The sequence below is a fragment of the Poecilia reticulata genome, linkage group LG7, assembly GCF_000633615.1.
Source record: "Poecilia reticulata strain Guanapo linkage group LG7, Guppy_female_1.0+MT, whole genome shotgun sequence".
NCBI classification, from domain to species: domain Eukaryota; kingdom Metazoa; phylum Chordata; class Actinopteri; order Cyprinodontiformes; family Poeciliidae; genus Poecilia; species Poecilia reticulata.
The window spans coordinates 14,303,283-14,323,581 of NC_024337.1; the positions used below are offsets into that span (position 1 = coordinate 14,303,283).

A 20,299-nucleotide genomic window follows, 5' to 3' on the forward strand; every position below is an offset into this window, starting at 1 on the left:
CACACACACACACGTCATGTTGACATGTGACGACACAGGACAGACTGGACTCCAGCTCCAGTCAGTTAGATCACATATGCCAATATTTCTTTTAAAAACAGGGCCAGGCTGATAGAAAGCTCTAGTATTCTGGGGCTGTTATTCTTGTAAAAGGCAAATGTTTATTTTTTTTCCAAAGATAAAAATAAAACTTTGATTCTATAAATTCCACAACGTTTTTCCTTCCTTCCTGTTACATTTCAGGATGTGACAGTGGACTGTGCTGATAGTCCTGGGCTCATTTAGTGTTGACCAGATTGTGATGATGGTTTCCCAAGAAATKAATTAAACTGAACATGCTAAATGGAAAAAAAAAGTAAAATAATAACATCTTATCAATAAAACCCCAAATAAAATAAATTCACAAGAAGAGCACTTCACTTTGTACAAATTTCTGTCTTCTTTTTGCTAGTCTCTATTCATACTTAGAAMATTTTGAAATACAAGACTCTATATTTTAAACACTACTTACAAATGAATTTTTTTTAATTTTTTACTTATTGGTGAGCAACTGGTAGGTTTTCTATAATTGTTTAATTTCTTATTTGCAACACTGCAAAGTTCAATTTTAAAAGATTAATTTTTTTATTTTTTTTTTGTCAAGTGAAAACACTTGACATCATCATTGTTTTAAAATAAATAACAGATTTTAGTTTACTCCCTCTAAGGACAAAATTTTACTGTTTTTCCTCTTTAAAAAAACCCCCAACAAAATACATAAAATTCTCCTACAATAACATCATAAAGTAAAATTAACAGCAATATCTTAACACTCACTCGCACTATAATCCCCATCCTTTTRCTCTCGTAGGTGAAGGGAAATATCTGGAGGATGGTGAAGTTCAGAATTTGACCAGTAGGGGTCCGTAGTTGCATGGAGGACTGGTCTCTTCCCACCAGAGTCAGACCAACACTCTCYGTCCACTGCACCAGCGACACCTACCAACACCACAGTGGAAAAGCTTTCAAATAATAGACTTGGTACATAAGAGAAAAATGAATTTGCTGCATTTTTTTATCCATCAGCTGATAATTTAGTTTATTATATTATAAATAAAACAGAATGGAGAGAAATTGTGATTATTAACCTCTGCTCAGATTTTTAAATCTTAAATTAAACCCCTTATGTCAACATATATTCTATTTTTTTATTAGTCTGAAGAAAAGCAATTAAATTCATTTTTGGACAAAGAATTGTGAGCACTGAAAGAATCAATAATGCAATCCTTTTCAGCACTTAAGGTTATTGACTGATGTCCATTTATGAAGAGAAAACATTAGTTGTGCTCAATTCTCTCTGAAGGACACGACATCATCCATTAATACAACGGCAGCATGAGAGGGGGGGGAAGACGTTTCACAATAACTCTCAGGCCAGCAGCCAAATGGCACATCCAAGTCACAGTCAGTCCTCTGGCAGGAAAAATGSCCAACGATAGGCAGATAGAGACGAGTGAAGAACAGATGGTTTCTGRTTTTCATGTTATGACACTAAGAAGCCAGAAAACGTATYGTTTCAAGATTAYTTCTACTGCAAATGTGTGTCAGGAAGTCAAACAAGGCCTGGCCAGCGGCCCTTTAACGTCAGCTCAGCTCTGACTAACACAAGAATGGTCGTCCAGGTTGGGAGTTACGAAGATATCTGCTTAGTCATAGTCTAGAAATACTGGACGTGGGAGCATTCTTGGATTTTGCATCCGCCACAAAGGCACCTCCAACATCGAGGTTAGCGGTTCGCTTCTAGCTGGACTGAAAAATCGTTCAAACTAGTCAGCCTGACTCAAAAACCAGATGGCTGGGATTGTTTTTTTAATCAGTGGCAAAGGAAACTGCAATGCTGACTCCACGCTGACATGAATCACACACAACACRTCTTGAATTATCAGTGCATATCAATCTGATTATCAATCTGGGTGTAGCGATGAACCTTAGAGCCACATAAAGATAATTACAAAGAACATTTCCAKGATTAAAGAATTAATGTCCCATCAACATCTCCCACTCCCATGTACCCTCCAGGACCCTGCTGAGGGTGTAGAGCTGGTCCAGGGTTCCACAACCAGGACGAAAACCRCACTGCTCTTCCCGAATCCGAGGTTCAACTATCCGACGGACCCTCCTCTCCAGAACCCCTGAATAGACCTTACCAGGAAGGCYTAAGAGTGTGACCCCCTGTAAATGGAGCACTTGTTGCTGAAATGTTCTATTCAAAAAGACTTGACTAACTTGACTAAAAATAGATGAAATCCAGAAATACTTGACACCCTATATAAAAATGATCATAACTGACTATTTTAATGGTGAAAACAACAAAAAGGCCTTAATATGTGCAGCGGAAACTGTCATGAAATTACCAAACAAGATAGCAACCACCGTCTCCCTTATCTCTGCTCTTACAGCCAGTTAGCACAGAGGAAATTGAAATTAGAAATTTGCAAACACCAGATAATACTGTGTAAAGCAGGTTTGCATTTCCTTTCAAATATTTTAGATATGCATTACAAAACATACAGAAGCAGACAAATTTTCTTCAAAAAATTTTAAATTATATTCCACTGAAAAGATTTGTGAATACTGAACCGTGAAGGAGGCCCACTGTGAAGTGTTCCTCATGTATTGTGCAGAATAATTAGCAAAATATTTGTTGTAAGCAAATTGTTTTTTACACATTTTGTCAAAATTGTCTTAGATTTTTGCCTCAAGTTACAGTGCGTCACCTTTTTTCTTTTAGAGCTATGATTTTATATAGGGAAAACTTGATTTAACTGTAAATCAGCTCCCCTCTTAATAAAGAGTGGGGGCAAAACAGGATTTTCTCAGTGCAGCAGTAGGAAGTAGGTTGCACCTCGTCTGGGCTCGACGCCTGGTACACCCTGCATGTGTCTTCGTAGTGCTGCTCTGCCTCGGCTTGGTCCGTCACACCGTTGGCCTCGTACACGGGCGTCACGTTGTGCACCAGGGCGATGGCTTTCACAGCCTCGTGAACTCTGCTGCTGATGGTCTTTCGGACCTTGGTGGCTGCCGGAGCCCTGGAGGCCGGAAGGTCATGGGTCGGCTGTGGACAAATGCAGAACGCACTGTTATTAAAATGACAAAATAAGTCTGTGGTAAAATTAAAAGCAAGGTTTCCGGCTGTTTGATTGTAAAAATAAGCTGGAGCCCCAATGGGACTGTCATATATGGTCAACACTGCTGCAATGGAAAATACTGTTTATCAAAAAGTCTTTATAGAATTTTAAGATGAAGTAAACAGTGTAACTCATATTGGAGCCACTCAAATGAAGAATAATTCTGACTCACAATTCTGACTTTAATTCTAACCTCTCAGATTTCTTAGTTTTATATCAGAATTGAAAAAATTTATTAGAATTCAGACTTTTTCTCAAAATTCTCACTCAATAAGTCTTACTAGAAATTTAAAAACAAAGGCATAAAGAAACTAGTTAAACCCTACCAAAGACCCTACACTTTCTCGTATAAACCTTCTCTTGAAGACGGAGTCTTAATTTCCTGTCAAGGATTTTCTAAAAGAGGAAAAACAAGAGTAAGGATCTTTCAGTCGCTGCTCTTATAGCGATCCATAAACATAACCAGATGTGTAGAGTAAATATGAACGATTTGCTTTTGCATTTCGGCGCTGCTATTTTTAGAAGACTGTGTGCTCCAAGGGTTAATGATGGTGTCATTAAAGAAGTCCTGTCAGCGCTTCGCTTGTGGGCTGATCCTGTTTCCTGCTTCACTAACCTCTGGTGTCAAGAGGACAAAGAGTGTCATATAAGATTAGGAAGCATTCAACCAACCAATAATCCCAAACTCAAAAGTTCCTCTCCACAATGCTCCATGCTTTTTTTCCCCTGGTCCTTCCCCAACCTGTTCTTGACTTTTTATTTTCTCGTTTCTGTGTTTTCTGACCTGTGTGTATGCGCTGAACACATGGCTCTGTACTTCATCCATCGAGTCCATCCCATAAGCCACGGTTCCAAGATGGAGACGCCTGAATACCATTTCATTTTGGGTAAGGGTGCCTAGTAAAGAGAAAAGAACAGAGTTTGTACATGTTTTCTATTTTACATTTCTAGACCCAGAGTTCTACATTTTACAAAGTATGAACCTTAAACTGTGTGACTTTTGAGTTTTTTCATCTGGTCACTTTAAAAATCATAAGAAAACACAACATTGAAGTCGGATTCTGATTCGACAATGTGTCAAAAAACTAAATCACAGCTTTTCAGGGCGCGTAATCTAATCTAGACCATTTCCAAATCAAAATATATTATGCTCGAATTTCTCAAATTAAGACGAATTCTTTAAAATAAACTTTGAGAGCTCTGATGCCTTTCTTGTATTTGCAAAACTATAAATAATTGCATTAATATTTTGTCACCTGAGCCACCTAAAACTTAAAAAACAAAATGATTTTGTCTGAAATGATCAATTTAAACCCTAATGTGGCACAAGAAAGCTAAATAATGCAACTTTTAGAAAACGGAATAGACATTGCTGTTGAAACTTAAACAATTTTCTCTTCTTAACTGGGTTTTCATGCCTATCTTGACTGTGTGGGAACTCTGACAAAGAAAGCATTTCCATACAGGAAGCCAAATCAAACTGATCCCTGGGATTTTGGCAAAAGAGCAAATACTTTTGATGGTTTTAGATTTACAAACAAGTTATCTGAAGCAGATTTTGCAGTTGGCATGTGGTAACTGAAAGCCAGAAGCCCTTGACACGACACACAACCTCTGAATCCTCACGCTTACTTTAAAAGCATTTTCTGCCAGTATATCAAAAAGACTTGAGGGGCCATGCACATACATTAGCCTGACCCGCGGACCCCGCTGGCCTAATCGCGCTCTGGATGTGGAAATGGCCGATCATTTTATTGGCCATGAGGGCTGTAAATCTGACGTACAACACCTCACGCCTGAGGAAGTGCAGCGGTAAAGGCTGCTGGGCTGTAAATGTGTGTATGGATGAGAGACTTTGGGGTCTCGTTTTATGGTTTAAGGTTTCAATAGGTAGCAGAAACCCCACCACAGAGCATCGCCCCCAGGGAAGGAAAACACTAAACTCATTTACCATAAGCTCCCATTCTAGAGCTCGACTTGCTGGCCCCAGTAAATCTTTTGCTGAGAGAACAAAGAGTAATGCAGTGCAGTGGAACCTGTTTTGTCAGTAAGCAGGTAGGAGATGCGTCCGAGCTGCTCCGGTATGGTGCTGGCCCTCACCACCGTCCCTGGGATCTTGGAGTCTTTCTTGATCATCCAGCTGAAAACCATCTTTCCCATGTCCAGGTTAACGCGCAAACTGTATTAAATAAAAAAAAAAAATTAAAAAAAGGATGATAAGCTTATTATGAAACCACTAAATTACCTAAAGAATATTTCAGATAATGTTAATTTGGACCTGATGGGCACAATGTGGGAGAAGAGGAGTAAGAAGCGGAAGATCTGGAGGTACCAACGGCCAGCAAAGTGCTGAAGGGCCACCATGACCAGTGACACCACAACCAGCGCCCCAAACAAGATCTTGGTCAAACAGTTCACCTCCAGGTCAAACAAACCCACCTGACAGGAGAAAAAGAAACAAACTTTACGGATCCTAAAAATTTTGTGCATGTGCAAAGCAGTGTTTTGCAAAGGTACGCATAATCCTGAAACTTTGTTTCCGTTCTGACACGTTACAACCACAAACTTTGTTTTACTTCATAGATTAAAGCAAGTTTAGCATTGTTGTGAAGTGAAAGAAGCATGACAAGTTTTAAGACTGTTGGTGGTCGCAATGTGAGGAGAAGCTCAAGGGGTGTGAATACTTCTGCAAGACACTAAATGCAGTTCTAAGTAAGCCCGTAATTGACAGTCGGAATATCAGTGAGGTTTATAAGTTGTTCTCAAGTCGTACTCCCACTTATGGCACCCTACTGTACCTTGTGTCGCGGGTTGGAGGTGTTCATGACGCTCCGCAGCTCCTTGCCTGTGTAAATCACAACCCCCACCACCGTGCCTGGGGTGAGGGGAGACAAAAAGGCCAAAAAGTGCCTCAGGTCAGTAGACTAAAGCTCCGGCATCAACCATAATATGTCAGAAAGATGTTTTCCAGACCCATAATCCTGACATGAATAGACTTTTCTAAAATGAAGAAAGTCAGATTTCCAATTGCATAATGGGTAACACATGTTAAAGCGGGTTAAGGAGGATTTACTCTCCTGCAGGAGAGAAAAAAAACACTTTTTTAACAATTCTACTTAAGTTTCACTGAGCGATTTATAAATGGACAAAGCTCTGCCTCACTAATTTTTCACAAAATATCAGATCAACAGTCCCAGAAGTAGCAAGTTAATTTCCTGAATAACAGCTTTATTGGTGTAATATGAGTCAGACATTTACCAGAAGCAACAACTGTGCTGGCCCACAGGGTGTTCTCGATGCTGAGGCTTTCGTTAACTGGGGGGTCTCCATCCTCCTGGAAAGGTTCAGTAAAAAATGGTGAGGGAACACTCAAGTCMTTCTAAAATATAAAACAAAGAGCTTAAAAAAACATCTTCAGTAACACTCATTTTATCTCTAATTTATGGTTCACAAAAGACAAGAAACAAAAATAGATGACAAATGGAATTAAAATAACAAATAAAATCTTATTCTACTTTTATAATGCAACTAAACTGTAACAAAGTTTAATTAAGATTTTTTTTTAAAACCCCAGACTCAATTCAATTCCCATAGATTTCTCTACGAAAGTGTGTATTGGCTCCTGCAGTTCCCTGTGTGCTTGTGTCCAGACAGAAGCAGATATTTTTAAGTTTTATGAAGTAGGGCAATACCTTTATCTTTAAGTGCTGTCTGCACAAAATTAACTCCAACCAAATATATTTTGAGTAGAACTATCAAGAACTCGTATCAAAACAAAGCATAAACAAGTTAGCATAGCACTTCAGCAGGCTGCTCAGGATAAAACATCATCAGTAGGAGCAAGATGTGAGTTTACCAGTACCGCGTACACTTCCGCTAACCTGCTAATGAACTTATATTGGAGCAAATGTTTCATTTAGCGCTTTAGAGTTTTTGCTAACTTTGAAAACGTTAAGCACACTTAACTGACCTAAATTAATTTTAAAGCGTTAATTTACGACTTCTGATCTGTTCCTAAGAATCACTTCCTAAAGCTCAAACTGTAACGGCAAGATATTCAGTAACAAATGTAATCCTAATGAGTCTGATACAATGTATTGTGTCACTGACACAATGCTGGATATCAACATGGCTGAATTTACGCCTCAGCATTAGCTTCCACTAAATGCCATGTTGTATAGAAATTTGACATTAGCAGAACTAATGTTCATGATTAGTGCTTTAGAGCTAGGTTAGCTAACAGTGCCCACCACTGGAGTTTACTAAAGGATGGAACTATATCTGTCAAGTTACAAAATGTTTATTGATCAATTAGGTAAAAAGAGATTAAATAAAAATTGTTAGAGTGACTAATATTTAAATATTATCACAATCCAGAAGAGCAGACTTACCCTGGTGAAAGTTCCAATAAAGTTATGAATATCAATGTTTGGTTCTTCTGCATACACATATGATCGGATCTGAAGAAGGTCCTGCGAAAAAATAAAGAAGGATTAACATCTGATTGACTCGTGCCTGATTTTCAATTTTACACTCTTGCTAAACTTGCTTAATGACATGCAGGGGAAAAAAAATTGCAAAAATTTCCACCGTATCTTTCTAAAGAATATGTACTGACTTGATCAAACAAAAAAATCTACTGAAATTTCCAGCAACACTAATTAGCCTTTTTCAATTTGATCAGAAGTGATCATTTATCACTTTCAAGCTATCAGCTAATGTAAGCACCATCAGGCCAGAGCTGCCAGTTACATCACAAGGAAAATGTCTATAAAATCATCTGATTCTAGAATCACCTGCAACCCACCAAAACCAAGCTTGCCTYGACTATTTTCAGAATTGAAAGGTCTTGAGTCAAACACTGAAAACCTTCCTGTAAGTAAAGGCCTGAGGTGAGTCCGGCCTTTTAGTTATGGGGTCCTTTGAAGTGCCAGCCACCCCACTCTTGACCCAAATGACCACTCTTGTCGTAATGACAGACCTGCTGCTGCACTGAGAAAACAATCTGGATTCACAATCAGTCCTGTGTTCATCAGCTGGGAAAGGACGAGACTAAACAAAGGCATAGTCCTCGACTTTTTCTCCAGTGTGCTTCTCACTCACTGCGGCAGTTGGCAGCCTCTGCGTGCAGGCCACCGGGAGGCGCAGTTTCCAGTCTGTCTCTCCATCCAGTTGGTCAGTTCGCAGGAAGCAGGATCCTGGAAAAGATGCAACATTAAACGAGCTCACCTCTAGAGGGCGACCACACATAGATATTTAGTAAAAGCAGAAGCCTCCCTGGCCTCACTTTGCAAGAAAAACTACTCAAAAAACTCCACACGGACTGAATCTCATATTGATTATTAACTTTAAAGATGCTAAATTATAAGTAATATAATTCTTGCACCAGTTAAAAGTGAGAGCTGCCCATTATTGTTGGCAGGGAAAGGAAAGGCATCCAGAGCCCATCCCCCTCCTCCAGCATGCATGCGTCATCCTGCCCAAAACTCTCAATCATGGCTTAGGCCCTTCATAATTGACCTAATGGCCTCCACATGGAAGAGAGATAACCAGCAACTATTTCCAGTAAAACAAAGTTTGTTTTTTCCTGGAACAGGAAGAAACAACAACAGACATGAAGTATTTCAATCAGAGCCACAGTTAGCTTTGTAAGAAGAAATAAAAAATACAGATTGTGTGACGCAAGTGTTTGTTTTTTTAAATAAAGAATGCATTGTCCTTCAGTACATTTGTCATCACTGACAGAGCTTGTTCTTATCCATATTTGATTATTCAGATGAGCTAGTGAGGCATTCTCCTCGCCCGTCTCTGGTTGTCTCTTTGCATTTCATCTTGTGCATCCCTTGATTTTCCTTTCCATTATCTCCTCATTTGAAAGACAAAAATTAAGTAGGGCAAGACATTGCAGATGGTACATTGTTTTGTCTATGCGGTCCATTACTGTATCAACTTACAAGAAGATCCAGTAAGAATTTAGCTCCATCTTTAGGCTTCCTGTTGTGCCTCCAGGTTAATCCTGGCACTTCTGTGCCCTTTTTGTTTTTTAAAAACACATCATTTCCCAAAACAGATAGCTAAGTCGGAGTGTTGTGGCTATCTGAGAGAATGACCAGCAGATGTTTACCATTTCTCTCAGAAGTCCTCAGAAAGATCATGTCAGCTGGGACACGTTGGTTCTAGAAAGAAAAACAAGAATTCAATATCACTTCATGACTGTTTACTTTTCCTTCTCCGTCCCTCCACTTCTCCCTATAACTAAACACAACAAGACTTTAAGCTCTGCATGAGCCATATTAGCAACAACCAAGCAGTCGCAAGTCTTCCAGAAAAATCACCCTTTACTCAGCTTTTTACACTAAACACAATAGGTTCATCTGGACTGCTTTGTTAAACAATTCAGGACTTGGATTAAAACTTTAAATGTTACATATGCCAATAAAAGAACTACAAAATGTTTCAGTATGTTCAATGTGAGACTTCTTGAGACCATTATAATTAAAATTTAAAACCCTAAATTAATTAATTCTTGGTTGATCTTTGCTTCACAATCTTCTAAAGGTTGTCACTGCTGCTGGTACAATTTTTTTCCTTCCACTTAACTTTACATCATAAAGCTTGGATACAACACTATTCAGCAATAACCTCTTTCTGGAGGGGATCTCTCTGCTGGACAACTGTCAAAGCAGTCATATCTATAGCTGGGTTTCCATTACAAATGTGCACAAAACTTTGTCAATATTACACTTGTGTCAAAAAAACCACAAAAACATGATTTCACAATAAAGGTGTTTCCATTAAATAAGAAACTTCAACTACTTCCTGATGTCTTTTTCTTTATGGTTTGTGCCAGTGGCATCATCCAGTTGTTGATCATGTGACATGTGATGCAAAAAAAACTGTTTACATGAGAGTTTTTGCAAAATAAACAGGCAGCAAAAAACACATCATCCTACCACCAAAACCTTTAATCAAAAAATAAACGTTTTTTCAAAGTTGCTGTGTTTCCACTGAGCAAATTTATTTTCAAAATGTCAGTAGTTGGATGTCTGAGGACGGATTCATTTCAACAACGCTTATTAATTTACTATAATCACAAGGTTTGCATTTCTGACACCATATTGACTTCCAAATCATAGGTGATGTTTCTCAATCTGCAAATTGAAATAACTGAATTAAAAGACTTGGAAAGGAAGTCTTTTGCCTTTGGCAAAAAGAAAATAAATCATAAATTATAGCCGAAATAAAAAAATAAAAAAAGAAATTTACATCAATACTAACTAAATTGAATTTGTACTCGAACCTCATTAGAGCCATTTTAGGTTCACATCTCTTGTGTAAGTATTAAGATTTGACAGGCTGGGGCTCAGAATTGATCACAAGATTACAAAATCTTTACTAACTCCTTCCCCTTCAGTCGCCAGTGGGGCGCAGATGATTAACAACCCGGCTCGTTATTGGCCGTCACATAAACGGTGACTCAACGGTCCTGAAGGGCCCCAACTATTCACAGATGTTCATCAAAACCTTCAACAAACAATCTCCAACAAACCTTCTCCACAATTATGAGGTCACCCACTTGAATGCCGCTGCTTTTAACCTTCATTGTGCCTGAAAAGCAGAATAAAAGTAAGAGTAGAAAGTTTGTTATATATAGCAACACTTTGAAAGTCTGCAGATTGGTTTTTCTTTATCAGAATCATTCAGACATTAAGGTATCCTCTGGGTGAACTGGTGTCCTGCATGCCAAAGCAGCTCTCCATGCAGATTTGAAAGAATGTTGTGTGCGGGGGGAGTTGAGCCTTTTTCTCTCATTCCACTTGGAATGAACAGGCAAAATTGTTTGGAGGAGATCACTGACCCTTGAACCGTGCTGTGACCTCTTGGCTTTGCATATGTAAGACATTAAAGTGCATTAATATTGTTATGCATTTGAGCTTGCAGGACTTCACATGAGTGCTTTGAACATTAAAAACAAAACAAAAAAAACCTGATGAATCAGTACCGCTTCAATAAAATGTCACTTTTTTATATTTCTTGCATCTATTCTTGTTCCTAAACTTTGGACTTAACAAAACTTGGGAAAACAATGTTTCTTCCTGTGTTAACAAAGTACTGACACCATAAAATTTCTATAAAACCACAAATTATGCGCAGGGGTTGCCATCATGGAGGCAACCAGTCATTGTGTTTATGGCTGAAACAAGCTGCCACATCAAAGAGGCAAAGTGATGGAAACCACAAGAGGTCCCCTGCTTTTTATTGCTGCTACCACTTTATTCCAAGGCCCCTTATGTACACTTTTAAATCTCTGCTTTGAATTACCCACCATTTCCCCTAGCCCCAATAAGTTTTAATAGGACCAACCTCCTACAGTTAGTGGAAGGCACTGATCCAGGGGAACAAATAACAGACAGATATCAGTACAGACAAACATAAGCTGAGCTGTTAAGGCTTCCTCCTCACCTCTTTTTGAAAGCTTGCTGTAAACTTGAGAGTTTACTTCTTTGTCTCGAAGGTAGCACCGTATCTCTTCAATTGCCTCCCTCGTGATGGTGATAAACAAAACAAAACCCTGGACAGGAGAGGGAAATGCCACAATAAGAGGGAGAATAAACAGTTTTTAAAATTCAATGAAGAGCAGAGCAGCTTAAACAGTATAAACTAACCAGAAAAATGCAGCAAACACAAATAATGTGTGAGGAAATGAAGTGGAGAGACTACAATGATTAACATTTGTTGGAATGCAACATACCAAAGGGACCCAGTAGGTGTGGAGGGCACCTAGGCGTAACTCCTCGACAAATTGAGAGCAGGCCAGTAGCAAAAAGTACAAGTTAAAGAAGTACTTAAACTGATTAAACAGCACCTGAGGACACAGAGCAGAGAGGAGGAACAGTGTGAAACACTTAACATCTACTAAACCACAGTCACTTCTTTTGTCACTGCAGACGCTTGAATTTTTTCACAAGAACCTTAAAAACCTCGGCTTCAGAATCACAGTGAGAAATTCAACTTAGTTGAATATTTACTTGCTTACTTGAAACATTACACAAACTAGTCAAATTCTACTCCAAGACATTCTCTCTTATTAAAAAGTAACTTTTTTTCTTCCCTTTTAACCCTCCATAGCCTGTTTAACAATCAGGCTTTTCCTGCCGATGCCAATTTTACTTGAGCTCTGACTTGTGGCAGAGAAAAGGCATGCTGTGGGTTCTTTGATAGAGGTAGTAGCTTTGAACACAACAGAAGATGGTGAAGATTTATGCATGAAAAGCGTGTTCAATGTCATTTTTGTCAGATTTGAAATTAAAAAATGGGTTAAAATAAAAAGCTGTTGGCTTGTTGTTTGTTTAGACTTAAACATAAAAGTATCACTTTTGTTTATGGCGCTTTGTAGTTGTGAATGTTTTGCTTAGATTGATTAGTGTTTGACCAATCATGAGAAACAATGGAAGGATAAGTGGCCTATTCCATTCTCCAGCTGGTTAAATCAGTTACTCCACTTATGTAATTGTACCTCAACATGTTTACTTTAATATATTAAAGTAATAGAGTCAGTTATTTCATCAGATAAATTGTCATTATGCATTTTTGAGAGGTGAATTTAACTGCATTAAGTGATAATAACCAAGTGTGATTGGTTAATACTACTCAGGGTGTGAGTACAACATTAAAGATGACAGAAATATTCCAAAAGCATAAAGTTTCTGTGGGCAAATACGGAAACAAGCTTTCATAAATAAAACCTGCAGGTAATATGACAATGTGTTGTTCTTGGGAGAAATGTATTATAAATGGCTGTAAAACAGGAATGTGTGACTTTGAATTTAGTCTTGTGATACTTTCAAAATAAAGCTATAAATATGTCAACGACTTACATATTATAAACAATTCTAATTTAAAATATGTCCCAAAGCTGCTCTCACACTTTTCAACTTTTGACCCACAAAATAACGCAGAAGAGACCCATCACTCAAACCCGCTGGTTGAGTAAGCCACTGTGTCAATAAAACATAAGTATAATGGCAGCACAAACAACATGAATAGCCAATAAATCACTTTTATAGATTTGTAAGAAGGTTTTTTTTTTCTTTTCTGGTTCCCTAAGTGAACTGAATTAGTTGAATGTGACTTTATATCCAGACATAACAGCAGAAATCAAAACAACAATATTAGTAACTTAGCAGCAATATGTATCCAAATGTGTTTAATTTTCCATGTTTTTCGCAGACTTTGAACCAGATTGTGCTCTTTGTGGGTTGCTAAGCATGTAGCAATCTGGAAATATCTGCTTGTCATCCCCCAGTGTGTGATCCTAAATTTAACACACAGACTCAAGCTTTGCCCACTTTCATTACCACCTCTGTGCAAGATTACAACTAGGAGAAAACTTGTGCATTATGCTGCTGCTCCACGGCATTTCCAGAGATGTGGTCCGGTGGAGCCGGCAGCGCAGCAACCAATCTGCAAAAGCATAAAGCTTGCCATATTTTCCGGAGGAAACAACATCTTGACATGAGACAGAGTAAACAAAAAAGCATCCTGATTTGCAATGCAAAAACTTCTTGCTCTTGTCTTTTGCTTCCCAAACAAATCTGAGCTACTTTCAATTTCAGACGGCATTAACACGCACACAAAAAAATATCTTAAGACAACTGGATGCCCAGAAAGCAAATGAGAATATGCAAATTAGGAAAGGAAAATGCCATAATCCAAAACACAGCTCATAGACTTAGACATAGGAGTCCAAGTCCACATGTCCAWGTATGGCTAATGCAAACTAATAGGCCTCTCTATCAACACCAGGTGTTTGCTAAAGGAGGATTTATTGAGCTTTCCTCTGAGAAAACTACATACAACACAAACGCTGTACTCAGTTCATTATTTAAATGACAATTAATTAAGACAGAACATGAGATCAAAGGTTTAGTGCACTCAATGAAAAATTCCCATTTTAGGTTTTATCTATCTGAACTTTAGTTAGCTTAAGCTTAACCACGACTAGAGTTAACTAGCAGCTGCATTAGGCGACACAAACATGTGTTCTTTGCAGCATTACTAAAAAGTTTACAGGTCCTAAAAAGGTTTAAGAGTTGTCTTCAGAGGTATTTAAAAATCCTGAAACACTGAAAATAAAAAATAATCATACATCTGCTGCTCTGAGGTGACCAAAGTGAGCCTACGAGTGACTGAAATTTCCAGCAAAATCTCCAAGAAAAGCTAAAAGAAACAAAAAGATGGAGCACATTTTAAGACTACAAATTCTTTTAAAACATGTCCAACAAGTTGACAGTGAACTCATGTCTGCCTGAAGGAGGTGGGCGAGGTTCAACAGAGGAAAGGTGAAGAGGCGACCTTTGACTGACACTAACCCCAGGAAGGAAGGTGAAGAAGTTGTATTTCTGGTTGTTAATGACATTCTTCGGGTACCGCTGCTCCCTCTTCTCTGGGTGGCCGAGCCACACGGTGCGGGGACGGAAGTCCCCCATGCCACAGCAACTTGACCATGGGCAGCATCTGAAAGCAACAAGAGAGGGAGGAAAAAACATGATATATATATATATATATTAAAAAAAAGGTATCTGCAGCAATCTTCCACATTCATCATAATCTCTCCCTGAAAAAATAGGAAAAATTTGATCTTTAATTTCAGGAAATTTACTCAGTAGAGAAAAAAATTTGGAAGAGAAACAATCATTGCCTGCTGTTCATAAAACCCTGGTCAGCAAATAGGACAGCAATTCGCCTTCTTATATAACACTTCACAAGGTCACTGCATAAAGACGGGGATCTTTGATCATCCCTCTTCCCACAATCTCCTTAGACTGTCCGGAGTCCTGCGTTATTCTAATCAATTCAAAAATACTTTACTAATTTGAATTGTAACTTTACTAAGCACTTTGAATTGCCTTGTTGCTGAAAATGTGCTATATAAATAAAATTACCTTACCTAATTCAAAAGGCAACTACTGACGGTTGTGGCCAAGAAGGATTTCCTGTAGCAGTCTGTATTTCAGTGAGTCTAGAGAAACCTCTGATTGAAGACAGTGTTGTTAACAGTCTGATGAAGACAATGTTCAAGGTTGTTCATGATCCTTTTCATTTCATGAAGAATCCTTTGCACAATCACCTCTAATAATAATAATAATAATAATTACTTCTTATGCAAACTTAACTTAAAAGTTTGCTTTTGAATTTAGATCTGTAGACTGAGGTGGCTACGAAGGTGGTTGATTAAGGGATTTTATTTTTTTTTCACATGTTCCTCCCTTGTTTCATGTCAGACCAAACTGAAGTGTTTGTTGCAGAAAAGCTCATCTCACCTGACCAAACACGCAGTTCGTGTTAAAGTAGCGTTTAGTCAACTACATATTTACTTTGGTGACGACAGGAGAGCAAAGGCTTTTTCCTGTCGTGACTCAAAGAACCAGCTGTTATGTACATAGTATCTAAAGGTTCCTTTGAAGACTGTGTTAAAGTGACTGAAAAGAGGAAACAAAATTTCAGTACAGCCACATTTTGTAATTATTTGACAAATGTTAACACCCATCTCATTAAACCGATGAGTTCAATCTGATATGACTGAATTATGACACTGAAAGATTCAACCATTTCAAAACGCTCCTCACTCTAGTTCCATGAAACTCTACTCAAGAGATGACTGTAAATGAAAAGTAGGATTTTCTTACAAGCGCTGTTTATGGGGTAAGATTTTACTGCTTGTAATTTGTTTTGACCCTTGAAAATACGGCGGTTTTGTTAATAATAGCCCAACAAAACAACTCTGGTTCCAGGAAAAGGGTCCTGCAGTAGAAACACACCTATAAGCCCTTGTCTGGTCCTTGCGGTCAATAGCTATGAGAAACAGGCTTCTGTGCCACATCGTATTTCTTCCCCAGGGGAAACAGGAAACCAGGGATTACTTCTCAGAAGTTTCTGAATGTTTCCCTGGGAGATTTGGTTAACTAATACAAAATTAATTTATTTTCAGGCTTTTTCTGAGCTATACCACCAGAAAAAACTTGGAAGTGTTCACATCATCATTTACAATTCAGAGAAACTCTCACCGTAAATGCTCCACTGTTTGTAATGTGTACCTTACTCCACCCAGACACATGCAGAAGGAGCAGCGCTGAACTGAGCTGAGAGCCATGTAAATAAATATTAACCTTATCTGCAGAAGTAAGGTCATTTCTCACTATCAAAACAAAGATTATGACCCAAGCTTGCATGTCTTTAACCTAGTATAAGTAACACATCTTGTGAGATATCAAACAGACTATAAAATATGAATGACTGTGATGCATTGCGATGTAGTTCTTAATCTTAAACTACTGACAAATTTTCTACCAAATAGTTTAGCAAATAAAGGCTATGCGACTAGGTGTGAACCAATTTATGTGTCAACCGATTTATTTCTTATCTGCCTTGGCAAAAGTCTAAAGATCAACCACTGTCCTCTTTGGCTCTGCTAACCTAAAGTTTAAGTCTTAAGCCAGACTTTTTCTCTTGAAGAAGTCTAGGTTTCTTCCTGTTAAAAGGGAGTCTTTCCTCTCCACTGTCGCTACATGCATGCTCAGTATGAGGGATTGTAGCCAATGACAAAACATAATTATCCCGTTGCTACAAATTCATCCAGGAGTGACTGCTGCAAGTCAGTGGATTCATGCGATCTGATGGGTTTCCTTAGAAAATGTTTTGACCAGTCAGAATAAACTGAAATTGAATGCATTGTTTAATAACATTTTGCTTTGTAAAGTCCCTCAAAAACTGAATTGAACTGTATTATAACCTACAATGCTGTATTGGCTCACCAAAGTTTGTCTCTTTTTGGTAATAGTTACTCCATGTTTGTCAATGTATCATAACAAAAACAACACCATTAACTCCCTGAAACTGAATTTACAGATAACAGTTTATAATAAAAAAATGAAACATATACAGATCATTTAAAGTGGAGAACTGGTGATGGCCTTCTTTATTATGTACTTATTACCATGCAAGGACACATTTTATCACACCAACAAGATTCTGCTGTTAAAGATAAACTCACAATCAGTAAGTAGGATGAGTCACTGGCTGAACTCTTAACTGTCCCCCCCTCAAAACACTTACATGTCTATGACAGTTAAGGGGCTAAAACAACGCCTTTACCAGGTGTAATGTGCAGCTTTTAAAGAAGTTACTGCAGATAGAGACAGTTTCAACTGCCAAGGCAGTTTCAAAATGGAGTCAACACGTTTGTCGAGCAGAGCAGCTCTGACTGCATTGCTTAGAATATGGTCAGTACTGCAGCCAGCGCATGAATGAGGACAAATCACACGTTACTGGACAAACGGCACTGATGGTGAAAAATAAACTGTAAGAGAGAGTTGAAATGTTGATTTTTGGCAGCCATCAAACTGTTAGGCAAGAACAAAGACTTTGATCAGAGGTTCACTCAGAATGGCTGTAAGACTGACCGTTACAGGAAGTCCTTTCTGTCCACCACTATCATCATCTACAACTGTTTGAAGAAACTTCAATAATATGAGTTACAAAATTTAATTTAATTTTGTATATTTTAACTGAATTAAATAATCTTTATGTTTTAGATGACAGACACATCATGTAATGACTTCTACTAATCCACAGTCTTCAGATTTATGTCTATATTCTGTTGAAGTTTGTTGTTTTACTATTTGTACTTTTAAAGTATTTCATAGTACATCTCGTGCATTTATGAGTTATGCACTTAGAGGTGGTCAAGGCAAAAATCTGAGTTTAAGGTTGTTTCTATGGTGAATGTCAACATCAAGAAATCAGGAAAGCCAAAAGCAGATATTCCATAAATATGTTCTATCATTTAAGGTTGAAATTAGTTCAAAAACGGCAGAATTTATTGAGTATTATTAGATTTGTGTCCTTTAAGAAATAGAAAATGGCAAGAAAGCTGAAGAATAAAAAATTCTCCATACATGTTCACAACTGGAAAATTATCAAATACTTTTTTTTATGTTCAAAGCACCTCGTTTCAGCTTTGCTCTACAAATAAAAGCTGAATGTGAAAAATTGTGGAAACATATTGACACACCATTCTAAACCTCCCTGTCGTTGTTTGTGTGGGTAGCTAGCCTGATGCACCAGGCTGAACAAGCCTTTTCATCTACTGATCAGCCATTCACTGATTTAATGCAACATTTTCCATGGCTCCATCTTTCAAAGTCTTTGTATTTTCAGATTAATTCACAGATATACATCACCATGACAGCCTCATCAGTCTGTGGGCAGCATGTCAGCACTGCCTCCTGCTTCTCCATCATCAGTAATGGGGCCTGCCCTTTTTAGATGCGCTACAACAATGAATAATCTGATAAAGAATAGCTTTGATGAATTGTGAACTGGAGACTATTTTTAACGAATTAGACCTGCTTTTTGTTCTTTAGCAAGACAAAAGTGATGTTAGCCGAGCAAATATTGACATGGGCGTCAAATGCACTTGCTACAAGCGCTGCACCCCGGAACAAGGATGTCTCTCGTGGAGCTTAGCTAACGCTAGCCATTAAAGTGCAACAATGAATAGCGACATGTTAAATGTAAGCATGAATGACTCTTTTAGCCATTTTAAACCACTAAAAACAAGAGAAATTGGCTTAGGTTCAGATAGGTCTCGGACACAATGTCGATGCGGAGGTGTAAACAATTTACGGTACAACAGGAGAACCCGACAAGTACAAAAAAACAACCAAAAACATAACATTAAGATTACGGCGCTGTCCAACGCCCTTACCCATTCCTGTTTTTACTGTCGTGTCTCTTCTGTCGCCGCACGGGTTGAAGGGGAATACTGTCCGTCATCCCTGCGGCTCCCCGGAACGGGTAGGCGCTGGAAGAAGTCAACCTGGTTGTAGCGGTTCTAGCCTGGGCGGAGGCTGCTAGCTGTCACTCAGGACGGTGCGTAGGGTGGCGGTGCTGGGGACAGAGACGGCCCGGATGTTTGGGGACAAACAACCGGTCGGAAAGAGGACGTGACTATATTTATAATGCTATTTAAACATGATTAGCTTTTTTTTTTTTTATGAACAAACACAAACTAGTAACTTATACTGGTTAATATTTTTCGTGTTGTTTTTCATTTTTGATAATTAAAAAAAAAGACTAGATCACTTTGGATACATCTTTAAGGTATTGGCAGCATCAATGGTGGCCAGCGACAGATGTTTTCAAGCCTTTATTTCTGTTAATTATTATTTTCTGTAATTAAAGCATGACATTTAAGAGTTGAATATTATATTCTACCTATAAAAAAAGCATAAAAACATGTTTACCACAGAAATATGGCCTTAATGTAAGTTTATCTGCTTAAAAGTTGCCTTTTTCAAAAGGTACTTTTAATCTGACAAACAAGCCTCATTGGAATACATATACTAATTTATTGAAAAAGACTGTAAAGGCAGAGCTACAGTTAAATGGTTTAGAAGGAAGTTATTAAATTCCTACCTGGACCAGGATGGCTGCAGACCACAATAAAATACATAAATGCCTAAGGTTGCAAGAAAACACATAATTGAAAGAAAGTCATAAAAAGTCTAGCTGACAATTTGCAGTATAAAAATAGATCTCAGAATCAAACTTTTTGCCAAACATAAACTTTTTTTAAACACTGTTGTCTCCCAAAGGTGAATAGTTGTGGCAATATCGTGCTACAAGGATGGTTTTCTTGAGACAGAAAAAAGCTGGTCAGAATTAATAAGCTTATTAAAAATGTGAAATGGTGCCCCTTGGAAGAAAAGCTGTTACAAGCTAAAAAAACAAAAAAACAAAAAGAAGACATGAGACTGTGGTCAGTGTTCACCTGCCAGTGATATGAAAACCCTAAACATGGAGTCAGAAGTATCATGAAAAGATTTAGTTCAAAGTGTATGATGCATTCAAATAATGCTTTGGAATTTCTGTTCACAAATTCTTTCTGCACTACTGGACTGAGCTTAAGATGTCATGCAGAGAAGAATGGGCAACATTCCCTATATGTGTGTAAACTTAATAGAAACATGCAACTGTAAAAGTTAAATTCTGTTGACTCAGAGACCTTCAACTATGGATAATTTTCATTCCACTTCATAATTGTTCACTGCTTTGTGTTAGTCCAACAC

At 38.1% G+C, this 20,299-nt stretch overlaps 1 protein-coding gene across 1 annotated transcript in view; it reads right to left on the bottom strand.

Annotated features, from left to right (window-relative positions):
- atp9a (ATPase phospholipid transporting 9A) overlaps nucleotides 1–19,124 on the bottom strand; it is a 39,619-nt gene extending 20,495 nt beyond the window's left edge. The window contains exons 1-15 of the mRNA XM_008414566.2: nucleotides 18,937–19,124; nucleotides 14,540–14,684; nucleotides 11,920–12,033; nucleotides 11,631–11,739; nucleotides 10,717–10,775; nucleotides 9,292–9,343; nucleotides 8,271–8,365; nucleotides 7,559–7,639; nucleotides 6,426–6,501; nucleotides 5,966–6,042; nucleotides 5,446–5,606; nucleotides 5,204–5,346; nucleotides 3,952–4,064; nucleotides 2,885–3,094; nucleotides 817–978 (exon numbers count right to left, since the gene is read on the bottom strand). Coding sequence (XP_008412788.1) covers nucleotides 817–978; nucleotides 2,885–3,094; nucleotides 3,952–4,064; nucleotides 5,204–5,346; nucleotides 5,446–5,606; nucleotides 5,966–6,042; nucleotides 6,426–6,501; nucleotides 7,559–7,639; nucleotides 8,271–8,365; nucleotides 9,292–9,343; nucleotides 10,717–10,775; nucleotides 11,631–11,739; nucleotides 11,920–12,033; nucleotides 14,540–14,684; nucleotides 18,937–19,004 — 1,665 coding nt within the window. The 5' untranslated portion in view covers nucleotides 19,005–19,124. The remainder of the gene's footprint in view (nucleotides 1–816; nucleotides 979–2,884; nucleotides 3,095–3,951; nucleotides 4,065–5,203; nucleotides 5,347–5,445; nucleotides 5,607–5,965; nucleotides 6,043–6,425; nucleotides 6,502–7,558; nucleotides 7,640–8,270; nucleotides 8,366–9,291; nucleotides 9,344–10,716; nucleotides 10,776–11,630; nucleotides 11,740–11,919; nucleotides 12,034–14,539; nucleotides 14,685–18,936) is intronic.
- Between the last annotated feature and the right edge of the window lie 1,175 nt (nucleotides 19,125–20,299).